Source organism: Cherax quadricarinatus, chromosome 15 (assembly GCF_038502225.1).
Source record: "Cherax quadricarinatus isolate ZL_2023a chromosome 15, ASM3850222v1, whole genome shotgun sequence".
Classification (NCBI taxonomy): domain Eukaryota; kingdom Metazoa; phylum Arthropoda; class Malacostraca; order Decapoda; family Parastacidae; genus Cherax; species Cherax quadricarinatus.
Genome location: NC_091306.1, coordinates 12,018,759 through 12,043,313, shown reverse-complemented (window position 1 = coordinate 12,043,313; position 24,555 = coordinate 12,018,759). Strand labels below are relative to the sequence as shown.

Sequence of the window (24,555 nt, the reverse complement as noted above, 5' to 3'; positions counted from 1 at the left end):
TGCTGCGGCACATGGGCGCCTGGCAAACCTGAGAATAGCGTTCCGGTACCTCAGTAAGAAATCGTTCAAGACTCTGTACACCGTGCAGGTCATGCCCATACTGGAGTACGCAGCACCAGTTTGGAACCCACATCTGGTCAAACACGTCAATAAATTAGAGAAAGCGCAAAGGTTTGCAACAAGGCTAGTTCCAGAGATAAGGGGAATGTCCTATGAAGAAAGTTTAAGGGAAATCGGCCTGACGACGCTGGAGGGTTAGGGAAGACATGATAACGGCATACAAAATACTACGAGGAATTGACAGAGTGGACAGACAGGATGTTCCAGAGATGTGACAGAAACAAGGGGCCACAATTAGAAGTTGAAGACTCAAATGAGTCAGAGATGTTAGGCAGTATTTCTTCAGCCATAGAGTTGTCAGGAAGTGTAGTAGTCTGGCAAGAGATGTAGTGGAGGCAGGAACCATACATAGTTTTAAGACGAGGTATGATAAACCTCATGGAGCAGGGCGAAAGAGGACCTAGTAGCGATCGGTGAAGAGGCGGGGCCAGGAACTATATCTCGACCCCTGCACCCACAAATAGGTGAGTGCGCGCGCGCGCACACACACACACACACACACACACACACACACACACACACACACACACACACACACACACATACACACACACACACACACACATACACACACACACATACACACGACCATGATAATTCTGAATATTTTTAAAAATAGATTCCTACATAAGCATTAATGACTGTGTACATCTTTAATGAAAATTATTTATACTGTTATTCGCTAATGTTGTCCACCTAATATGATTTACAAGGATATAATATACAAAGTAATTAAAAAAAATTGATAAATTTCGAAATAATCATCCACGAACTATAATACGTAATGTGAAAGAAAAACTCTAGTGAGCAACAATTATAAAAATGCCCTACGAGAGTATTTAAAATTAATATTGAAGCACAGTTAATATTGGTCGTCGCTGCGAACACAACGGAGATTATAATTGATGATGGTCACTCATAACTCTTGCCCACGTTCCCTGTGCAGCTCACCAGAAAAACAACTGCATTTATCTTTTCACTCTTACTGGGTAAAGAAGGAAGAAAAAATGTGTCGAGTAACGTGTGTTAATAAGTTTTAGAAGTGTGAGTTAAAGGTGTAAGTTAGTGGGAGCAGGAGTTATAGGGATGTGGGAGCGTACTGCAGGAGTGTGGGAGTTCATTTCAGGGGTGTGGTAGCCCAGTATAAAGGCAGTTCCACTAGATATTAAGACTAGTGGTTTGTGATCACTTTACCATAGCCAGTTATATATAGGTTAGTACATACACAGTCTGTTCCTTATACCTCTCAGTTTATTACCTTCTCTTGCTCTTTGTGTTTAAATAACCTTTGGATCCTACCTGGACTTCTGTTGTTAGGGTAATTTAAAGTGTCATGTGCCATTACAGTACTACCCATAGTATTGGTCTTGTTACACCTCATGATTACCTATTTAGTGACTAAAGACAGCAGCACTGCCTCTCATTGTTACAGACATAATGAGTTAAGACAGCAGCACTGCCTCTCATTGTTACAGACATAATGAGTTAAGACAGCAGCACTGCCTCTCATTGTTACAGACATAATGAGTTAAGACAGCAGCACTGCCTCTCATTGTTACAGACATAATGAGTTAAGACAGCAGCACTGCCTCTCATTGTTACAGACATAATGAGTTAAGACAGCAGCACTGCCTCTCATTGTTACAGACATAATGAGTTAAGACAGCAGCACTGCCTCTCATTGTTACAGACATAATGAGTTAAGACAGCAGCACTGCCTCTCATTGTTACAGACATAATGAGTTAAGACAGCAGCACTGCCTCTCATTGTTACAGACATAATGAGTTAAGACAGCAGCACTGCCTCTCATTGTTACAGACATAATGAGTTAAGACAGCAGCACTGCCTCTCATTGTTACAGACATAATGAGTTAAGACAGCAGCACTGCCTCTCATTGTTACAGACATAATGAGTTAAGACAGCAGCACTGCCTCTCATTGTTACAGACATAATGAGTTAAGACAGCAGCACTGCCTCTCATTGTTACAGACATAATGAGTTAAGACAGCAGCACTGCCTCTCATTGTTACACACATAATGAGTTGCTTAACATCAATTTTCATTTTCTTCTGATTACAGGTAGATTATTATTTTTACTATTTTTATAGGGAAGCATTTTATAATTTTTTAGGGATGATGTAGTACCTGGGGAATGGGAGGTATGATCCAGTTCATTGGATCAGTATTACTTCACTACTTTTTCAAAATCTTCAATATTTTCTTTTTAATGAATTTCTTTTATCCTTCCAGGTTGATCTAGAAAGGACAATCATCTTTAAAAATTCAAAGCAGACATGGAAAGGTATTCCAATCATAGCAGCCAATATGGATACCGTAGGGACTTTTGAAATGGCAAAGACCCTAGCTAAGGTATGGAACTTTGTAGATATTTTTTATGATCCATGTCCTTGAGTAACTGCCAAAAAAAAAAATAGAGGAGAGAAGAAGGTTGTATTTCTTCGAAGTACCAGGATCAATCCAGGTCATTGACTAAAACTGTATTCAAATAATTTCATATTTCCCAAAATGGTATATTAATGTTACAAAAATAGATTAACAATTTGCTTATTCTTTACACTCAAAAGTCCATAATTATTAAAAAAAAAACCTGGGCATATTAGGAATTAAACTGGTAATAAAATCTTGCATTTGAGTATTGTACAGTACTCTTTTAATTTCATACGTATACAAAACACACACACACACACACACACACACACAGTATTCACAGTGGAGATAAGAAGGACTCTGGGAAGACAGGACAGAGGGGGACACCAACAGGGAATAGACCAACAAGTGCTGGATGATATGCACACAGCTGAGGAGGAGATGAAGAAGCTGCTAAGTGACCTTGATACCTCAAAGGCAATGGGACCGGACAGCATCTCCCCTTGGGTCCTCAGGGAGGGAGCATGAATACTGTGTGTGCCATTAACCACAAACTTCAACACATCCCTTGAAACTGGGCAACTACCTGAGGTATGTTTGACCGCAAATGTAGTTTCCATTTTTAAAAAAGGAGACAGAAAAGAGGCACTAAATTACAGACCAGTGTCACTGACGTGTATAGTATGCAAAGTCATGGAGAAGATTATCAGGAGAGTGGTGGAGCACCTGGAACGGAACAAGATTATAAACGACAACCAGCACGGATTCATGGAAGGCAAATCCTGTGTCACAAACCGTCTGGAGTTTTATGACAGTTACAAAAGTAAGACACGAGAGAGAGAGTGGGTTAATTGCATTTTCTTGGACTGCAAGAAGGCCTCCGACACAGTTCCTCACAAGAGACTAGTGGAGAAACTAGAGGATCAAGTGCGTATAACAGGAAGGGCACTGCAATGGATCAGATAATACTTGACAGGGAGGCAACAACGAGTCATGGTACGGGATGAGGTATCACAGTGGGCACCTGTGATGAGCGGGGTCGCATAGGGGTCGGTCCTAGGACCAGTGCTCTTTTTGGTATATGTGAATGACATGATGGAAGGGATAGACTCAGAGGTGTCCCTGTTCGCAGATGTGAAGTTAATGAGAATTAAATCAGATGAGGATCAGGCAGGACTTCAAAGAGACCTGGACAGGCTGGACAGGTGGACCAGCAACCGGCTTCTTGAATTCAACCCTGCCAAATGCAAAGTCATGAAGATCCGAGAAGGGCAAAGAAGACCGCAGACAGAGTATAGGCCAGATTGCCAAAGACTGCAAACCTCGCTCAAGGAGAAAGATCTTGGGGTGGCCATAACACCGAACATGTCTCCGGAGGCACACATCAACCAGATAACTGCTGCAGCATATGGGCGCCTGGCAAACATGAGAATAGCGTTCCGATACCTTAGTAAGGAATCGTTCAAGACACTGTACACTGTGTCCATCAGGCCCATACTGGAGTATGCAGCACCAGTTTGGAACCCACACCTGGTCAAGCACGTCAAGGAATTAGAGAAAGTGCAAAGGTTTGCAACAAGGCTATTTCCGGAGCTCAGGGGTATGTCCTACGAAGAAAGGTTGAGGGAAATCGGACTGACGACATTGGAGGACATGATAACAACATACAAAATACTGCATAGAATAGATAAGGTGGACAGAGACAGGTTGTTCCAGAGAGGGAACACAGAAATATGGGGTCACAATTGGAGGTTGAAGATTCAGACGAGTCAGAGGGATGTTAGGAAGTATTTCTTCCTTTCATAGAGTCGTCAGGAAGTGGAATAGCCTAGCAAGTGATGTAATGGAGGCTGGAACCATACATAGCTTTAAGACGAGGTATGACAAAGCTCAGGAAGCAGAGAGAGTGAGAGAGGACCTAATAGTGATCAGTGAAGAGGCGGGGCCAGGAGCCGAGTCTCTACCCCTGCAACCACAATTAGGTGAGTACACACACACACACACACACACACACACACACACACACACACACACACACATATTTGTGTGTGTTCTTTGCTGATGACACTGTGCTCTTGGGAGATTCTGAAGAGAAGTTGCAGAGATTGGTGGATGAATTTGGTAGGGTGTGCAAAAGAAGAAAATTAAAAGTGAATACAGGAAAGAGTAAGGTTATGAGGATAACAAAAATATTAGGTGATGAAAGATTGGATATCAGATTGGAGGGAGAGAGTATGGAGGAGGTGAATGTATTCAGATATTTGGGAGTGGACGTGTCAGCGGATGGGTCTATGAAAGATGAGGTGAATCATAGAATTGATGAGGGGAAAAGGGCGAGTGGTGCACTTAGGAGTCTGTGGAGACAAAGAACTTTGTCCTTGGAGGCAAAGAGGGGAATGTATGAGAGTATAGTTTTACCAACGCTCTTATATGGGTGTGACGCATGGGTGATGAATGTTGCAGCGAGGAGAAGGCTGGAGGCAGTGGAGATGTCATGTCTGAGGGCAATGTGTGGTGTGAATATAATTCGTAGTTTGGAAGTTAGGAGGAGGTGCGGGATTACCAAAACTGTTGCCCAGAGGGCTGAGGAAGGGTTGTTGAGGTGGTTCGGACATGTAGAGAGAATGGAGCGAAACAGAGTGACTTCAAGAGTGTATCAGTCTGTAGTGGAAGGAAGGCGGGGTAGGGGTCGGCCTAGGAAAGGTTGGAGGGAGGGGGTAAATGAGGTTTTGTGTTCAAGGGGCTTGGACTTCCAGCAGGCATGCGTGAGCGTGTTTGATAGTGAATGGAGACAAATGGTTTTTAATACTTGGCTTGCTGTTGGAGTGTGAGCAAAGTAACATTTATGAAGGGGTTCAGGGAAACCGGCAGGCCAGACTTGAGTCCTGGAGATGGGAAGTACAGTGCCTGCACTCTGAAGGAGGGGTGTTAATGTTGCAGTTTAAAAACTGTAGTGTAAAGCACCCTTCTGGCAAGACAGTGATGGAGTGAATGATGGTGAAAGTTTTTCTTTTTCGGGCCACCCTGCCTTGGTGGGAATCGGCCAGTGTGATAATAAAAAATAATAAATGTATATATATATATATATATATATATATATATATATATATATATATATATATATATATATATATATATATATATATATATATATATATATATATAATGTGTACTCACCTAATTGTGGTTGCAGGGGTCGAGACTCAGCTCATGGCCCCGCCTCTTCACTGATCGCTACTGGGTCCTCTCTCTCTCTCTGCTTCCTGAGCTTTGTCACACCTCTTCTTAAAACTATGTATGGTTCCTGCCTCCTGTCCCGCGGACATCAACCAAATCTTTCAGTGGGCTGCAGAAAACAATATGAAGTTCAACGATGAGAAATTTCAATTACTCAGATATGGTAAACACGAGGAAATTAAATCTTCATCAGAGTACAAAACAAATTCTGGCCACAAAATAGAGCGAAACACCAACGTCAAAGACCTGGGAGTGATCATGTCGGAGGATCTCACTTTCAAGGACCATAACATTGTATCAATCGCATCTGCTAGAAAAATGACAGGATGGATAATGAGAACCTTCAAAACTAGGGATGCCAAGCCCATGATGACACTCTTCAGGTCACTTGTTCTATCTAGGCTGGAATATTGCTGCACACTAACAGCACCTTTCAAGGCAGGTGAAATTGCTGACCTAGAAAATGTACAGAGAACCTTCACGGCGCACATAACGGAGATAAAACACCTCAATTACTGGGAGCGCTTGAGGTTCCTAAACCTGTATTCCCTGGAATGCAGGCGGGAGAGATACATGATTATATACACCTGGAAAATCCTAGAGGGACTAGTACCGAACTTGCACACGAAAATCACTCACTACGAAAGCAAGAGACTTGGCAGACGATGCAACATCCCCCCAATGAAAAGCAGGGGTGTCACTAGCACGTTAAGAGACCATACAATAAGCGTCAGGGGCCTGAGACTGTTCAACTGCCTCCCAGCATACATAAGGGGGATTACCAACAGACCCCTGGCAGTCTTCAAGCTGGCACTGGACAAGCACCTAAAGTCGGTTCCTGACCAGCCGGGCTGTGGCTCGTACGTTGGTTTGCGTGCAGCCAGCAGCAACAGCCTGGTTGATCAGGCTCTGATCCACCAGGAGGCCTGGTCACAGACCGGGCTGCGGGGGCGTTGACCCCCGGAACTCTCTCCAGGTAAACTACTTCACTTGCTAGGCTATTCCACTTGCTGACAACTCTATGACTGAAGAAATACTTCCTAACGTCCCTGTGACTCGTCTGAGTCTTCAGCTTCCAGTTGTGACCCCTTGTCCCTGTGTCCCCTCTCTGGAACATCCTATCTCTGTCCACCTTGTCTATTCCCCGCAGTATCTTGTATGTCGTTATCATGTCTCCCCTGACCCTTCTGTCCTCCAGTGTCGTCAGTCCGATTTCCCTTAACCTTTCCTCGTACGACATTCCCTTGAGCTCTGGGACTAGCCTTGTTGCAAACCTTTGTACTTTCTCTAACTTCTTGACTTGCTTGACTAGGTGTGGGTTCCAGACTGGTGCTGCATACTCCAGTATGGGCCTAACATACACAGTGTACAGTGTCTTGAATGGTTCCTTATTAAGGTATCGGAACGCTATTCTCAGGTTTGCCAGGCGCCCATATGCTGCAGCAGTTATTTGGTTGATGTGTGCCTCCGGTGATGTGCTCGGTGTTATGGTCACCCCTAGGTCTTTCTTCCTGAGTGAGGTCTGTAGTCTTTGTCCACCTAGCCTATACTCTGTCTGCGGTCTTCTTCGCCCCTCCCCAATCTTCATGACTTTGCATTTGGCGGGATTGAATTCGAGAAGCCAGTTACTGGACCACATGTCCAGCCTGTCCAGGTCTCTTTGCAGTCCTGCCTCATCCTCGTCCGATTTAATTCTCATCAACTTCACTTCATCTGCGAACAGGGACACTTCAGAGTCTATTCCTTCCATCATGTCGTTCACATATATCAAAAATAGCACTGGTCCTAGAACTGACCCCTGTGGGACCCCGCTCGTAACAGGCGCCCACTGTGATACCTCTTCATCTTCACGTACCATGACTCGTTGCTGCCTCCCTGTCAGGTTTTCCCTTGTGTGTGTGTGTGTGTGTGTGTGTGTGTGTGTGTGTGTGTGTGTGTGTGTGTGTGTGTGTGTGTGTGTGTGTGTGTGTGTGTGCAGGACAAGCCACGGGGGGTGGAACTCTTTAGCTCAAGTACTTTCACACTTCTCAGTGCGTCATCAGGAGCTGTGCAATGTTGCAAGGGAGCAACCAAAGCAGGGAGAGAAGTCTCAGAGTAGCGTAGGTGTCACTGGCCACGGTTACCCTTAGACTAAGGATAACCGTGGCCAGTGAGACCTACGCTACTCTGAGACTTCTCTCCCTGCTTTGGTTGCTCGCTTGCATCATTGCACAGCTCCTGATAACGCACTGAGAAGTGTGAAAGTTCTTGAGCTAAAGATCCCTCCCCCCGTGGATTGTCCTGCATAGTTAAAATAGCCCGTCTGCGATTGTTTGCTTGTACTATATATATATATATATATATATATATATATATATATATATATATATATATATATATATATATATATATATATATATATATATATATATATGTCGTGCCGAATAGGCAGAACTTGCGATCTTGGCTTAAATAGCAATGCTCATCTTGCCATATAGGACAAGCGAAAATTTGTGTATGCAATAATTTCGCCAAAATCATTCTGAACCTAACGAAAAAATATATATTTCATTGTGTTTGTTTAGTATTAAATTATTGTAAACAAATCTAAAATATATTTAGTTGGGTTAGGCTAAAATAAATTGTTCTTGTTATAATAAGGTTAGGTAAGTTTTCTAAGTTCCTTTTGGTGCAAAATTATAAATTTTTACATCAACATTAATGAAAAAAATATATCTTTAAACGTATAAGAGAAAATTTTAGAAATGACTTAATTTTAAATGAGTTCTTGCTAATTGACCAGTTTTACATATTCAGCACTATATATATATATATATATATATATATATATATATATATATATATATATATTTTTTTTTTATTATCACACCGGCCGATTCCCACCAAGGCAGGGTGGCCCGAAAAAGAAAAACTTTCACCATCATTCACTCCATCACTGTCTTGCCAGAAGGGTGCTTTACACTACAGTTTTTAAACTGCAACATTAACACCCCTCCTTCAGAGTGCAGGCACTGTACTTCCCATCTCCAGGACTCAAGTCCGGCCTGCCGGTTTCCCTGAATCCCTTCATAAATGTTACTTTGCTCACACTCCAACAGCACGTCAAGTATTAAAAACCATTTGTCTCCATTCACTCCTATCAAACACGCTCACGCATGCCTGCTGGAAGTCCAAGCCCCTCGCACACAAAACCTCCTTTACCCCCTCCCTCCAACCCTTCCTAGGCCGACCCCTACCCCGCCTTCCTTCCACTACAGACTGATACACTCTTGAAGTCATTCTGTTTCGCTCCATTCTCTCTACATGTCCGAACCACCTCAACAACCCTTCCTCAGCCCTCTGGACAACAGTTTTGGTAATCCCGCACCTCCTCCTAACTTCCAAACTACGAATTCTCTGCATTATATTCACACCACACATTGCCCTCAGACATGACATCTCCACTGCCTCCAGCCTTCTCCTCGCTGCAACATTCATCACCCACGCTTCACACCCATATAAGAGCGTTGGTAAAACTATACTCTCATACATTCCCCTCTTTGCCTCCAAGGACAAAGTTCTTTGTCTCCACAGACTCCTAAGTGCACCACTCACTCTTTTTCCCTCATCAATTCTATGATTCACCTCATCTTTCATAGACCCATCCGCTGACACGTCCACTCCCAAATATCTGAATACGTTCACCTCCTCCATACTCTCTCCCTCCAATCTGATATTCAATCTTTCATCACCTAATCTTTTTGTTATCCTCATAACCTTACTCTTTCCTGTATTCACCTTTAATTTTCTTCTTTTGCACACCCTACCAAATTCATCCACCAATCTCTGCAACTTCTCTTCAGAATCTCCCAAGAGCACAGTGTCATCAGCAAAGAGCAGCTGTGACAACTCCCACTTTGTGTGTGATTCTTTATCTTTTAACTCCACGCCTCTTGCCAAGACCCTCGCATTTACTTCTCTTACAACCCCATCTATAAATATATTAAACAACCACGGTGACATCACACATCCTTGTCTAAGGCCTACTTTTACTGGGAAAAAATTTCCCTCTTTCCTACATACTCTAACTTGAGCCTCACTATCCTCGTAAAAACTCTTCACTGCTTTCAGTAACCTACCTCCTACACCATACACTTGCAACATCTGCCACATTGCCCCCCTATCCACCCTGTCATATGCCTTTTCCAAATCCATAAATGCCACAAAGACCTCTTTAGCCTTATCTAAATACTGTTCACTTATATGTTTCACTGTAAACACCTGGTCCACACACCCCCTACCTTTCCTAAAGCCTCCTTGTTCATCTGCTATCCTATTCTCCGTCTTACTCTTAATTCTTTCAATTATAACTCTACCATACACTTTACCAGGTACACTCAACAGACTTATCCCCCTATAATTTTTGCACTCTCTTTTATCCCCTTTGCCTTTATACAAAGGAACTATGCATGCTCTCTGCCAATCCCTAGGTACCTTACCCTCTTCCATACATTTATTAAATAATTGCACCAACCACTCCAAAACTATATCCCCACCTGCTTTTAACATTTCTATCTTTATCCCATCAATCCCGGCTGCCTTACCCCCTTTCATTTTACCTACTGCCTCACGAACTTCCCCCACACTCACAACTGGCTCTTCCTCACTCCTACAAGATGTTATTCCTCCTTGCCCTATACACGAAATCACAGCTTCCCTATCTTCATCAACATTTAACAATTCCTCAAAATATTCCTTCCATCTTCCCAATACCTCTAACTCTCCATTTAATAACTCTCCTCTCCTATTTTTAACTGACAAATCCATTTGTTCTCTAGGCTTTCTTAACTTGTTAATCTCACTCCAAAACTTTTTCTTATTTTCAACAAAATTTGTTGATAACATCTCACCCACTCTCTCATTTGCTCTCTTTTTACATTGCTTCACCACTCTCTTAACTTCTCTCTTTTTCTCCATATACTCTTCCCTCCTTGCATCACTTCTACTTTGTAAAAACTTCTCATATGCTAACTTTTTCTCCCTTTCTACTCTCTTTACATCATCATTCCACCAATCGCTCCTCTTCCCTCCTGCACCCACTTTCCTGTAACCACAAACTTCTGCTGAACACTCTAACACTACATTTTTAAACCTACCCCATACCTCTTCGACCCCATTGCCTATGCTCTCATTAGCCCATCTATCCTCCAATAGCTGTTTATATCTTACCCTAACTGCCTCCTCTTTTAGTTTATAAACCTTCACCTCTCTCTTCCCTGATGCTTCTATTCTCCTTGTATCCCATCTACCTTTTACTCTCAGTGTAGCTACAACTAGAAAGTGATCTGATATATCTGTGGCCCCTCTATAAACATGTACATCCTGAAGTCTACTCAACAGTCTTTTATCTACCAATACATAATCCAACAAACTACTGTCATTTCGCCCTACATCATATCGTGTATACTTATTTATCCTCTTTTTCTTAAAATATGTATTACCTATAACTAAACCCCTTTCTATACAAAGTTCAATCAAAGGGCTCCCATTATCATTTACACCTGGCACCCCAAACTTACCTACCACACCCTCTCTAAAAGTTTCTCCTACTTTAGCATTCAAGTCCCCTACCACAATTACTCTCTCACTTGGTTCAAAGGCTCCTATACATTCACTTAACATCTCCCAAAATCTCTCTCTCTCCTCTGCATTCCTCTCTTCTCCAGGTGCATACACGCTTATTATGACCCACTTCTCGCATCCAACCTTTACTTTAATCCACATAATTCTTGAATTTACACATTCATATTCTCTTTTCTCCTTCCATAACTGATCATTTAACATTACTGCTACCCCTTCCTTTGCTCTAACTCTCTCAGATACTCCAGATTTAATCCCATTTATTTCCCCCCACTGAAACTCTCCTACCCCCTTCAGCTTTGTTTCACTTAGGGCCAGGACATCCAACTTCTTTTCATTCATAACATCAGCAATCATCTGTTTCTTGTCATCCGCACTACATCCACGCACATTTAAGCAACCCAGTTTTATAAAGTTTTTCTTCTTCTCTTTTTTAGTAATTGTATACAGGAGAAGGGGTTACTAGCCCATTGCTCCCGGCATTTTAGTCGCCTCATACGACACGCATGGCTTACGGAGGAAAGATTCTTTTCCACTTCCCCATGGACAATAGAAGAAATAAAAAAGAACAAGAGCTATTTAGAAAAAGGAGAAAAACCTAGATGTATGTATATATATATATGCATGTGCGTGTCTGTGAAGTGTGACCAAAGTGTAAGTAGGAGTAGCAAGATATCCCTGTTATCTTAGCGTGTTTATGAGACAGAAAAAGAAACCAGCAATCCTACCATCATGCAAAACAGTTACAGGTTTTTGTTTCACAGTCATCTGGCAGGACGGTAGTACTTCCCTGGGTGGTTGCTGTCTACCAACCTACTACCTATATATATATATATATATATATATATATATATATATATATATATATATATATATATATATATATATATATATATATATATATATATATATATATATAATCTCCCCCACTTTACAGCATTTTGCTAATACAGCTGTTTTCAGTTATACCCATTCTTCATTCATTCAAACATCAATACTCTCTATAAGCAAATGACAAAAAATATTTTAAGGTAATGTGTGTACTGTATATGCATTTTTTAGTCCTAGTTATATTGCTCACTTAATATATGATAGTGTAAATATGTTATGAGGCTTTTATATGCATTTGAATAATAATAATTTTATTTTAGCATTATACTGTACATGTCTGTACAAAGGAGTGTAACAATTGGGTGAAAGAAAAGCTATGATTCACTTTACAGCTAATTTCACTTTACAGCAGTTGCCCAGAACCTAACCTGCTGTATAAGTGGGGCCCTCCAGTATAAGGAATGACTTATTACCGTTTGGAAAAAAAAATAATTAAATAAATATTTTTCTTTATATTTGGTACTCTACAAACATAATGGGGTAATAGATTAAGAGATTAAAAGAAACCTGAGACATCTGGAACCAAACTAGAGTAACCTTTTAAATGAAGCAGCATTTAAGGACACTCTGTACTCGCTGTATGTAAAGGACAGTAAGAAAGAAAGGAGGTGGATAAGCAAAACATATTTATAAAAGAAACTAAAATTGTTGAAAATAAGTAATATGCTCCAAATGTAAGTACTATAAACCCTGGAAAAACTAACCTCTGTAGAGTGGATACTGACTAAAATGAACAAAAATATCTGGCCATACAAAGGCTCGACATGTCTGTTTAATGGAGTATTCATTTAGAATAGCCATGAAATGGACCAAATCCACAATATCGCACATTTGTCCAGTCTAGTTGGACCATCAGTAGAATGAACCAACTCCACTTAATCACAAGTTTGTCTAGTCCAGGCGTCAACCTAGAGGCTTCCATTTTCCTTGTTTCTGGGCAGCGGAGCCAATTTTCCTTGTTCCTGGGCAGTGGAGCCAATTTTCCTTGTTCCTGGGCAGCGGAGCCAATTTTCCTTGGATTTACATTGTTTTATATTGCATTACCTTATAAAAGTACCATATGTATTGTTATTGACACTGGCTTCTAAAGGGACTGATAATTCTAAGAAGTGTTTGAACTTAACTGTTACGTAGAAACTTGAGTAAAGTTCATCTGTCCATTAGAAAAGTAAGAAAATTACAGCATTGTAGTCTTACATATATTAAACTGTACTTTTAACTTTCTTTTCAGGTATAGGTACAGCTGTACTATAATATTGTACTCATGTTTATTTAGTGTCTTGCAGTCCACCAATACAGTGAATTAAATCTTCAGTGGACGTTCATCGTTGTCTGGTTGTCAAATCGATTAAGATTTTTTTTTTTTTAATATGCAGGCCATCTCCCACTTTAGAGTCTGGGCACTGTACTTCTCACCCGGCTAACCAGTTTCTCTGAGGATTACATTCATTTAATCAAAGCTTTCAGTATAACTGTTTTTTCCTAAAACGGACACCCCTTTCACCGTATTAGTCAATTTTTGTGGAGGTTTCGCTGTACATACAGTCAGTCATTAAATAATATGGGAACGCATAATATACAGCATACATACAGCAAGAAACCTTCGTACAAAATGGATTTGTACAAAGGATTTTGTCCGTTAACGTGTTTTTAATTAATGATAACTTTTTTTTTATCTTGGTTACTTTTTATACCAAATGCATTCATGTTTTGTGTATGCCCCTTGTATGCATGTATGAAGAGCTTACTTACATTTGCTTGGTAATGATTGCTGAAGAACTAGAGATCTGCTAAATTTTGTTAGCTCATGAGTGGTGTTAAGTGCAGGGAGGGAGGTCTATAACCACCGACCCAGTGAGGGAAGCCCCATCAGAGGGTAAAGGAAATCAGGTGTTTTAGCTGAGAGCCAAGGAGAGAGGCACAGATGGATGGCCGTGTGCCTGTATATAAAGAGTTTTTTTCTTTGTAAAGATTGTAGAAGATATTATTTACGTTGTGTTAGTGGTTGGGTGGCAGGGTAGCTCAACCGGATGGGTGGGTGTGGAAGCCCAGGAGGGATGTTCCTGTCCAGGACACGTTCATTCAGTGGCTGAGGCACAACCTTCGCACACTACACTCTCAAGCACACGCACCCACCCACCCCTCTCCCATTCACCCCTACATCTACCCACCCTCTCACATTCACCCTTACATCTACTCACCCTTTCACAGTCACCCATCTACTCACCCTTTCACATTCACCCATCTACCAACCTTTTCACATTCACCCATCTACCCATCCTTTCACATTCGCCCATCTACTCACCCTTTCACTTTCATTCATTCATTCAATCATTCTACTCACCCTCACAAATTCACCCCTCCATCCATCCACCCAACTTCTCTCACCCATCCATCCACTTCTTACGCCCACCATCCACATTCACCCACCTACCCTCTCACTTCTTGTTGAGAAATGGCATTACCTGTTAAGTTTAAATATAGGAAAACTTAACTTAGAAAGACAGCTCATCGCCTGCATTGCCGCTCCTGCAGACGAGGTCTTGAGAAGCTGTCGAAGTCATCTCTCAACGGGCTGTAAAGAGTTATAATTTGTAAGATTATAAATTACCCCTAGGGGGTGTTATGTCAGCATATTTCATTCACTGATGGCTGACAAACTTACTTGTGTGGACTCAATGGTCCGCATATCACCGGGGTTTATGATAAGTGACTAACTCACGGCTTTATACTCAACTGCGCAGTCAATAGTAGTACACCACGAGTTAGAACACTTGCTTGGGTATATGTATCTGACCCGTAATTACACCCGGATATCCGTTGAGTTGATTGAAGAATAGTGTTCTTTGAAGAATGTCGCACTACACTCTGTTGGATCGCAACACTCATTGTTACACTGTTCATCAATAATTGTTCACACAATATCACTAAGAAGTTGATCACACTTCTCTGTAAGTGTTTATCGTGTTTTGTGAGACACTTTGTTCACACTAACGCACAGATCGTTCTTTGTTGGTTATCCTGGCATCAGTGTCACTCTCAGTAGAGTCAAAAGTAATCTGAAGACGCCACAGCGCCCCACGCCATCACTTCCCCCAACACAAAGGAAAAGCTGACCTAGTACCTTTGCTTCCTTGCAACTTCCTCGATGAAGCAAAGCAGAATGTTTGATTCTTGCTGTCTTAAGCATAGACAACACTGTCCACTATCTTTACTATGGTAATAAAGTGGGAGCAAGATTTTCCTTAATTGTCCTGCTAAGGTAAGAGATGTACTGTCTCTTATTAAAATACACTCTGCAACACTGGTCTGCAAGGAGCAGCGGTCGAGACCACGTCACATAATGGTACTGCATCTGGGATCAATTACTTGATGTAGCAGTAAACAAGATGCTTGCTCCTTCTGAGAGGGCTGGGCCCCTCAGGGCTGAAAGGGCTGAAAGGGGCTGAAGGGGCTGATACCCCTCTCTTGGAGTAAATTTCTCCACACTGTGGGGCAGCGGAGGTTCGCTGCAGGTGAACTATTCATCACTTAACATTAATTTGATTTTCTCACTCGCCACCACTGCTGCTTGTCTTTTCTGAACAGCTTTAGTCTGTGTGGTTTCTGGAGAATCACTAATTTTGTTTTCAACACTGTGTAATTCTAACGGTACTAGTTTATTTATTGTCCGCTTATTCACTACACCTTTGCTCAAAACATCAACTGTCCTGATGATTCCATTTGCATCAGGATATATGGTCACAATTTTTCCAAGTGGCCATTGGGACCTCGGACCATCATTGTCAATAATCACTATGTCACCAGGTCTTAAGGACTTATGATTTTCAGGAACACCAGCTCCATAGAAGTGTTCTCTCAATGAGGTGAGATAGTCTTCTCGCCAAATTTTCTCCCAACGTTCAATCACTTTATTAAGGTGTTTGAATTTACGTCTGAGTTGCTCAGGTTCGAAATAAGAAGGATCCTCTATGATTTCTTTATCATTCATGGGAGGAACAGGTTCGAGCCTTCTGCCATGGAGTAAATGAGATGGACTTAACACTTCTAAATTGTCCAGATCATCGGTAACATAAGTTAGAGGTCTGTTGTTGACTCTATTTTCTATTTCAGTCACAACTGTACGGAATTCTTCTAAGTCGATTCTTTGACGATGAAGAGTCTTCCTTAAACAACGTTTTACAATGCCGATCATTCTTTCATAAAATCCGCCGTGCCATGGAGATTTAGGAGGAATGTATCTCCAACGACACCTGCGTTGATTCAGCATCTGTTGTACTTCTGGTTGATCAAAGATCTTGCTTATATAAGCAGCACCAGCAACAAAGTTCGTTGCATTATCTGAAATCATCAGTCTGGGACATGCCCTTCTGGCTGCAAACCTTCTGAATAATTTGATAAAGGTTTCAGCAGACATGTCAGTGGCTACTTCTAGATGTACTGCTCTAGTTGTAGCACAAGTGAACAAACAGATGTACACCTTGATGGGAACTTTGTCAACTGTTTTGGTTAAAATTATTGGTCCAGTGTAATCTACACCTGTCACCTCAAATGGAGTGATATGACAAACTCTTTCAGAGGGATATGGAGGTGGACCTGGATACTGACATACTCGCATATCGTAGTGACGACAAGTAATACAGTCCTTTATTTGCTTTTTCACACTTTGTCGACCTTGAGGTATCCAGTAGGATTGTCGTATATGACAAAGTGTGTCAGCTACCCCACCATGTAACACGTTACTGTGGGCGTTTTGCACAATCAGTTTTGTTAGCCAATGATTCTTGGGGATCAATATTGGATGTATGGCTTCTTTAGGTAGTGAAGAATTATGAATTCTTCCTCGACATCTTATAATCTTTTCTGAGTCGAGATAAAGTCGAGATAAAGTCCTAAAGAATTAATCATGACAGGTTTCTTTGGGGATTTATCTTGTGTTTCCAGAAATTTATATTCTGTAGAGAAAACATCTTTCTGTATTAGTTTCACCCAGTATTTAATGGGTTCAAGATATTCATAATCAGGTTTTATTCCTTTAATGAATTTAAAGACAAGAGCTGTAACTCTTAAGAGTTTACCCAAAGATGAGTATTTAGATCCATCAATGACTATTTCTGTTGTGTCTGCAGTATTTACACAACTTATTTCTGCTGTGTTCAAGCAGACTGTTTCTTCTGGCATAATGTGAGCTTTTTGCTGAGGCCAGTTATTTTCATTAGAGAGCCAGTTCGGTCCGTGGAGCCATAATTTATTATCCACAAATTTCTTGAGTGGGACACCACGTGACAACATGTCAGCTGGATTCTCTTGGGTAGAGACGTGGAGAAAGAGATAATCTCTCTGCATCTCTTTTATTTCTGCTACTCTGTTCTGTACATAGACCAGCTTACTCTTATTATTTCTTAACCACTGGAGAACTGCTTCATTATCACTCCAGATCACGGTTTTTTCAATAGTGAGATGATCAAGTACTTTGTTGAGATAGACAGCTAATTTTGTACCTACATAGAGTGCTGTCAGTTCCAATTGTGGTACTGTTCTGACCTTCAAGGGTGCTACCCTGGCCTTTGAAGTAATTAGTGTACTTCCTTCAGCATTACTCATGTAAGCTACAGCGCCATAACCTCTGGTTGACGCATCACAGAACACATGTAATGTGTACTTGTTTCCCTCTTGACCTATTTGTCTGGGAAATTTAATTTGATGAAGTTGTTTAAACTCCCTGGATATTTCATCCCATGCTTGACTCATTTCTAGAGGCAAGTTCTCATCCCATCCAATTTTGAGCTTCCATGCATCTTGCATAAGCATTTTACCCTTTATGGTAATTGGTGAGACGAGTCCTAGAGGATCAAAACATTGTGATACCTCTGACAGTAAACTACGTTTAGTGAGTGTACTGCATGATTTATTGTTTATCTTTTTGAGACTCAAAGTATCTTCCTGTGTGTTCCAATTAAGTCCCAGCATATTGTTGCAATCAGGAATTTCAGCTTCAGGGAAATCTTCTTTGATAAGTTCCCTTAATTGCTTTGAATTTGTATTCCACATCCTTAGAGGCATATTTGCTTCTTTCATCTCCTTGTTAGCTTCTCTGTATAAGGATTTCAAATCCTCCTCTTTATTCACAGTACCTTGAAGATTGTCCACATAGAAACTTTTCTTTAAGATTTCTTTGAAGGGACTTTCAGATTTCTTCAAATGTGTATTCAGAGTAGCTTCTAGTAAGAATGGAGAGGATGTTGCACCAAATAATACTGATTTGAAACGATAAGTTTTCACAGGACTTTGAGGATCATGTGGATTTTCAGGCCACAAGAATCGAGTATAATCTCTATCTATTTCTTGTAGTCCTACTCTTAAGAAAGCTTTGGAAATATCAGCCGTGTAGGCATATGGGTTTGTGCGAAATTTCATAAGCACGTCTCCAAGCTTCTCAGTTAGTGAGGGTCCGGTCATCAGACAGTCATTAAGACTTGCTACATTATTTGCACGTGCGCTGCAATTATATACAACACGTAGTGGAGTGGTTTCAGAATCTTTTCTGACTCCATGGTGCGGGAGATAATGAGCTTCTGTCTTCAACTTATCTTCGACTATTTCCTCAATGAATTTATTGTCCAACTGTTCTTGTATGATATTATCATAAACAGTCAGTAGCTCTGGATTCTTCCTGAGCTCATGTATTTGTGCTTTCATTTGTCCGAAAGCCATGCGATAATTGCTAGGCAGATGTGGTGGATTTAATTTCCATGGTAACCTAACCCAATACTGTCCATCTTTATATTTGACAGTGTCCAAATATTGGTTATAAGTCTGAGACTCTTGTGGGCTTGGTTTATTTACATCAATACCTATCGCATCTAAATCCCACAACTTATCAACTGGTTCATTCATTTCTTCCAGTAATGATAATTTTTGCTGTGGTACATGATCAGCGGTTATTCTCGTAACTAGTACATTTTCCACTGAATCAATATCAGCTTCTTTCCCACTTTGAGAGGGAATGGGACCACATATCATGTGGCCTCCTGCTGTTTTCAGCAAGTGAACATCATGTTTACTTACTATATTTTGCACAAAACAGTGATAATAATCACTTCCAATGATTAAATCAATTGGACTAATAGTGTCCGTCTGTATGTCAGGACAGGCTAACTTGACCTTAGCTGCTTTCAGTGCTGCAACTGTTTCTTTTAATCCCTGGATCTGCACAGACTTAGGCAAATCATCTACTACCACAGCTTCTACTGTCTTTTTCCTGTTTCCTAGACCAACAGTGATTCTGGCTAGGCCATATGTCTGTTTACCAGAATTGTGAAAAAAACCAGCTATATCTAACTGTATTTTGTCATAGGGTTGTTTATTCAGTTTCTGCAACACTGTTCTTCTTATGAAGGACCTTTGTGAGCCTTGATCAAATAGTGTTAGCACATTGGTTTTGTGTAATTTATTAGATAACTCAACTCGAGCTATCGGGAGAGCAGTTGCTTTAAACTTATCTCTCACATTTAATGCTGTTGCTTATTGACTTCCTGATTCTGTGGAAGTCTGCTGCTGTTCAGCAAAAGTATTTGGGCATAATGCTGTATGATGCATACCCTTGCATTTAAAACACTTCTTCAGTGAGCATTTTCCTCCCTTGTGTTCACCTAAACACTTGATGCACCTTTTCAGCTGATGAACACGTTGTTTACGTGCCTCCATTGATGTGTATTGAATACAATACTGTGCCCAATGTGTTCCATCACAAAGTACACATTTTGGAGTACGTTTATGTATGACAGTCTGTTTACTGTCTGTTGTATTCACAGCTTGATAAATGCCTATATGGGATTTCCCATTCTGTGGTTTAGTGGGAGTAGGTATACTCTTTTTTTTTATACTGAGTTGAAGGTTTGTTATCCACTGGATTTGTGGATTCTTCATCTTGTCTCGTTGCTTGCATGCATGAAACTATTGTTTGTAAACCATTGCTAATTTCCTCACAAGTGAAATAGCGTTTATTGAACATAATATTTAATCGTTCAATAGTTTGTGGTGACAACTTATCTTGTACAATACCACTGATAAACCAATCACATTGCCTTAGGTCATATTTAGCACCTAGAGATCTGAGACTATTGTCTAATGTGATTCTAAATGCCTGTAAGTCTGAAAAACAATGTTTGGGTGGCTTCAAGCTTGATATTAAGACTGCATGTCTAACTCTGGCCTTGTCAGCATCAAAGTAATTGTCTGCTAAGACACGTAAGGCTATTTGATAATTACCTTTAACCACCGGAAATGACTTAATCAGTTCATAGGGTTCTCCCTTCACAAGACATTTAAGATAATTGAACTTAGCAATCTCATCTATGTCAGTTTGTGAATTTACTATGGATTGAAAACCACTAATGAATTCTTCATAATTATGACCTTGGAAAATAGATAATGACATTGTAGGTAAGCTTGGTAATGGGACACTTGTTGTTGTTACAGGTGTAACAGGTGTTTGACCACTAGTTACAGTAGGTCTCTGTGACAGAGTTTTGCGGCAGATAGCCTGTACTCCTGTCCACCTTAATTGTTGATTACTAAAGGTATCCAAAACATTTTTAATTTCATCCTCAGATGGGTCTGATTCAAGAAATTCCTTTTCATAATGTGTATAGTCTGAATTAATTATTTTCAGACGTTGTGTAAGTAATTCAAATTTGACCTCAAGATCATCAAAATCTATGTTTGTATCTTGAGTTAATCCTATACAGACTGAAATTAGATTTTCTAATTGTGTAATCTTAGTCTGTAAAGACTGAAACTGAGTTTTCAAACAAGCCATTTTAATGGTATATTGAAAATTCTAGCACCACACTTAGAGTGTTTAAAAAACACTGTACTGCTATAAACAGCTGAGTTTTTGTTATGCTTAAGTCAGCAATAATCGATCAGACACTACTGACTCACTAAGCTTAACCTCAGGGTCAATGACCATGAAGGGTACACAGTACATGTGGCTGGTGTTTATGGCTTGAGTTTGCTGTGTCAGCCTGACCACGATGATTAATCGTAAATAACGTTATACACTTCATTCACTATACACTATAAATGTCACTGTATAACTGTAAATCACACGTGAATATTACTTACACATATATAAATGTCACTGTTAATATGTATTTGAAAGCTTACACTTTATATATACCTGGAGTTTACCTGGAGAGAGTTTCGGGGGTCAACGCCCCCGCGGCCCGGTCTGTGACCAGGCCTCCTGGTGGATCAGCCCCTGATCAACCAGGCTGTTGCTGCTGGCTGCACGCAAACCAACGTACGAGCCACAGCCCGGCTGATCAGGAACTGACTTTAGGTGATTGTCCAGTGCCAGCTTGAAGACTGCCAGGGGTCTGTTGGTAATCCCCCTTATGTATGCTGGGAGGCAGTTGAACAGTCTCGGGCCCCTGACACTTATTGTATGGTCTCTTAACGTGCTAGTGACACCCCTGCTTTTCATTGGGGGGATGGTGCATCGTCTGCCAAGTCTTTTGCTTTCATAGTGAGTGATTTTCGTGTGCAAGTTCGGTACTAGTCCCTCTAGGATTTTCCAGGTGTATATAATCATGTATCTCTCCCTCCTGCGTTCCAGGGAATACAGGTTTAGAAACCTCAAGCGCTCCCAGTAATTGAGGTGTTTTATCTCCGTTATGCGGGCCGTGAAAGTTCTCTGTACATTTTCTAGGTCGGCAATTTCACCTGCCTTGAAAGGTGCTGTTAGAGTGCAGCAATATTCCAGCCTAGATAAAACAAGTGACCTGAAGAGTGTCATCATGGGCTTGGCCTCCCTAGTTTTGAAGGTTCTCATTATCCATCCTGTCATTTTTCTAGCAGATGCGATTGATACAATGTTATGGTCCTTGAAGGTGAGATCCTCCGACATAATCACTCCCAGGTCTTTGACGTTGGTGTTCCTTTAATATAACAGGTATATCTATAAGAAACAAACTTTAACACAATCTTGTCTCTTAATTTCTGTCTATAAACATTATAAACACTGTGTATATACACACAGACAAACTGAACATCAGTTGGGTTGTTGTTGTCTTAGTCAGCGCTTCTTCGAGTTTGGAGCAGTGGATGCCGGGTGCCATCCCCTGTTTTCTTGTTGGATGAGTCACCCAGCTCCCGTTTTCTTTGGGTGAACGCTGGGTGAGCGCCCGTTTTCTTTTGGCTGCCCATTCTCTGTGATTGAGTCTGGAGGGACTCATTTATACTGATTTATATTGTAAAACACTAGTTTTATAGCTTTTTTCGAAGGACCTTGGCTCGTAGGTTATTTGTACACTTTAGTACAACATATTTGGACCACAGTGTGGCCTTTATCCGGTTCGAGCACGACCAATATGTTGAGAAATGGCATTACCAGTTAAGTTTAAATATAGGAAAACTTAACTTAGAAAGACAGCTCATCGCCTGCACAGCCGCCCCTGCAGACGAGGTCTTGAGAAGCTGTCGAAGCCATCTCTCAACGGGCTGTAAAGAGTTATAATTTGTAAGATTATAAATTACCCCTAGGGGGTGTTATGTCAGCATATTTCATTCACTGATGGCTGACAAACTTACTTGTGTGGACTCAGTGGTCCGCATATCACCGGGGTTTATGATAAGTGACTAACTCACGACTTTATACTCAACTGCGCAGTCAATAGTAGTACATCACAAGTTAGAACACTTACTTGGGTATATGTATCTGACCCGTAATTATGCCCAGATATCCGTTGAGTTGATTGAAGAATAGTGTTCTTTGAAGAATGTCGCACTACACACTGTTGGATCGCAACACTCATTGTTACACTGTTCATCAATAATTGTTCACACAATATCACTAAGAAGTTGATCACACTTCTCTGTAAGTGTTTATCGTGTTTTGTGAGACACTTTGTTCACACTAACGCACAGATCATTCTTTGTTGGTTATCCTGGCGTCAGTGTCACTCTCAGTAGAGTCAAAAGTAATCTGAAGACGCCACAGCACCCCACGCCATCACTTCCCCCAGCATAAAGGAAAAGCTGACCTAGTACCTTTGCTTCCTTGCCACTTCCTCGATGAAGCAAAGCAGAATGTTTGATTCTTGCTGTCTTAAGCATAGACAACACTGTCCACTATCTTTACTATGGTAATAAAGTGGCAGCAGGATTTTCCTTAATTGTCCTGCTAAGGTAAGAGATGTACTGTCTCTTATTAAAATACACTCTGCAACACTGGTCTGCAAGGAGCAGCGGTCGCTTGACCACGTCGCATACTCGTACTGCATCTGTGATCAATTACTGTAGCAGTAAACAAGATGCTTGCCCCTTCTGAGAGGGCTGGGCCCCTCAGGGCTGAAGGGGTTGAAGGGGGCTGATACCCCCCTCCTGGAGAAAATTTCTCCACACTTCTCACATTCACCCACCTACCCTCTCACTTCTCACATTCACCCACCTACCCTCTCACTTCTCACATTCACCCACCTACCCTCTCACTTCTCACATTCACCCACCTACCCTCTCACTTCTCACATTCACTCCACCCTCATACATTCACCTACCCTCTCACCCTCACTGTACTGCTTTACACGTTAGGTGTCCAGTAGTGTGTCTGGAACCATCATGGAAAAAAAATTAATAATTCGGAAACAACAGACAGCCGGCAATATTATGCACCCCCCTCCCCTCTATTAGTCAAGTAAGACAACAGCGGCACTTCCCCACAGCATGGTAAATGACCTTGTTCCTAGCCACTATCCCTTATTTTCCCCAAAGAAACTCAAATCACAACCAAAGCTTTGCCTTTAAGCTAAGCTGGATGCTTTAAGTTGTATTCATGCCTTAGTCACAGATTATGTATTCACAAATTATGTATGTTGATGGTTCTGTTCACCAATCCACTGACGCAGTTGGTAGTGCCACTGTTGTCATACAGTGATGGATCTAGCATAGAAATTGAGCACGCATCAGTAACTTGGCTTGTAGTCTTCAAAATGAACCATTTCCCTTATTCTTTGCATTCAAATGAGTTTATGTATCTAAGGTATCTAAAACTAATGACACCTTAGTTTTAACTGATTCATTGTCATCCATAAATGTTATTAACTCCTTCAGTGGCATGCTTGTGTCAGAAGCCAGACACAGGTCTGGTAGGATTATGCACAGTGGAGTCAGTGAGCACCTGTGGATTCCATCTCACATTGCTCCTCAGATGCACAATAGAACTGTTGAATTGGCAAAGGCATATGCCATTATGTAGGGAATACATGACAATTCTGGGCTGCCAGTTAGCACTCTG

The 24,555-nt window shown here is 41.1% G+C and overlaps 1 protein-coding gene across 2 annotated transcripts in view; it reads left to right on the top strand.

Annotated features, from left to right (window-relative positions):
* LOC128692090 (GMP reductase 2) overlaps positions 1-24,555 on the top strand; it is a 90,036-nt gene that overhangs the window by 16,938 nt on the left and 48,543 nt on the right. For both annotated transcript variants that reach the window (XM_070085163.1, XM_070085162.1), the window contains exon 2: positions 2,373-2,492. In XM_070085163.1, the coding sequence (XP_069941264.1) occupies positions 2,373-2,492 (120 nt within the window). The remainder of the gene's footprint in view (positions 1-2,372; positions 2,493-24,555) is intronic.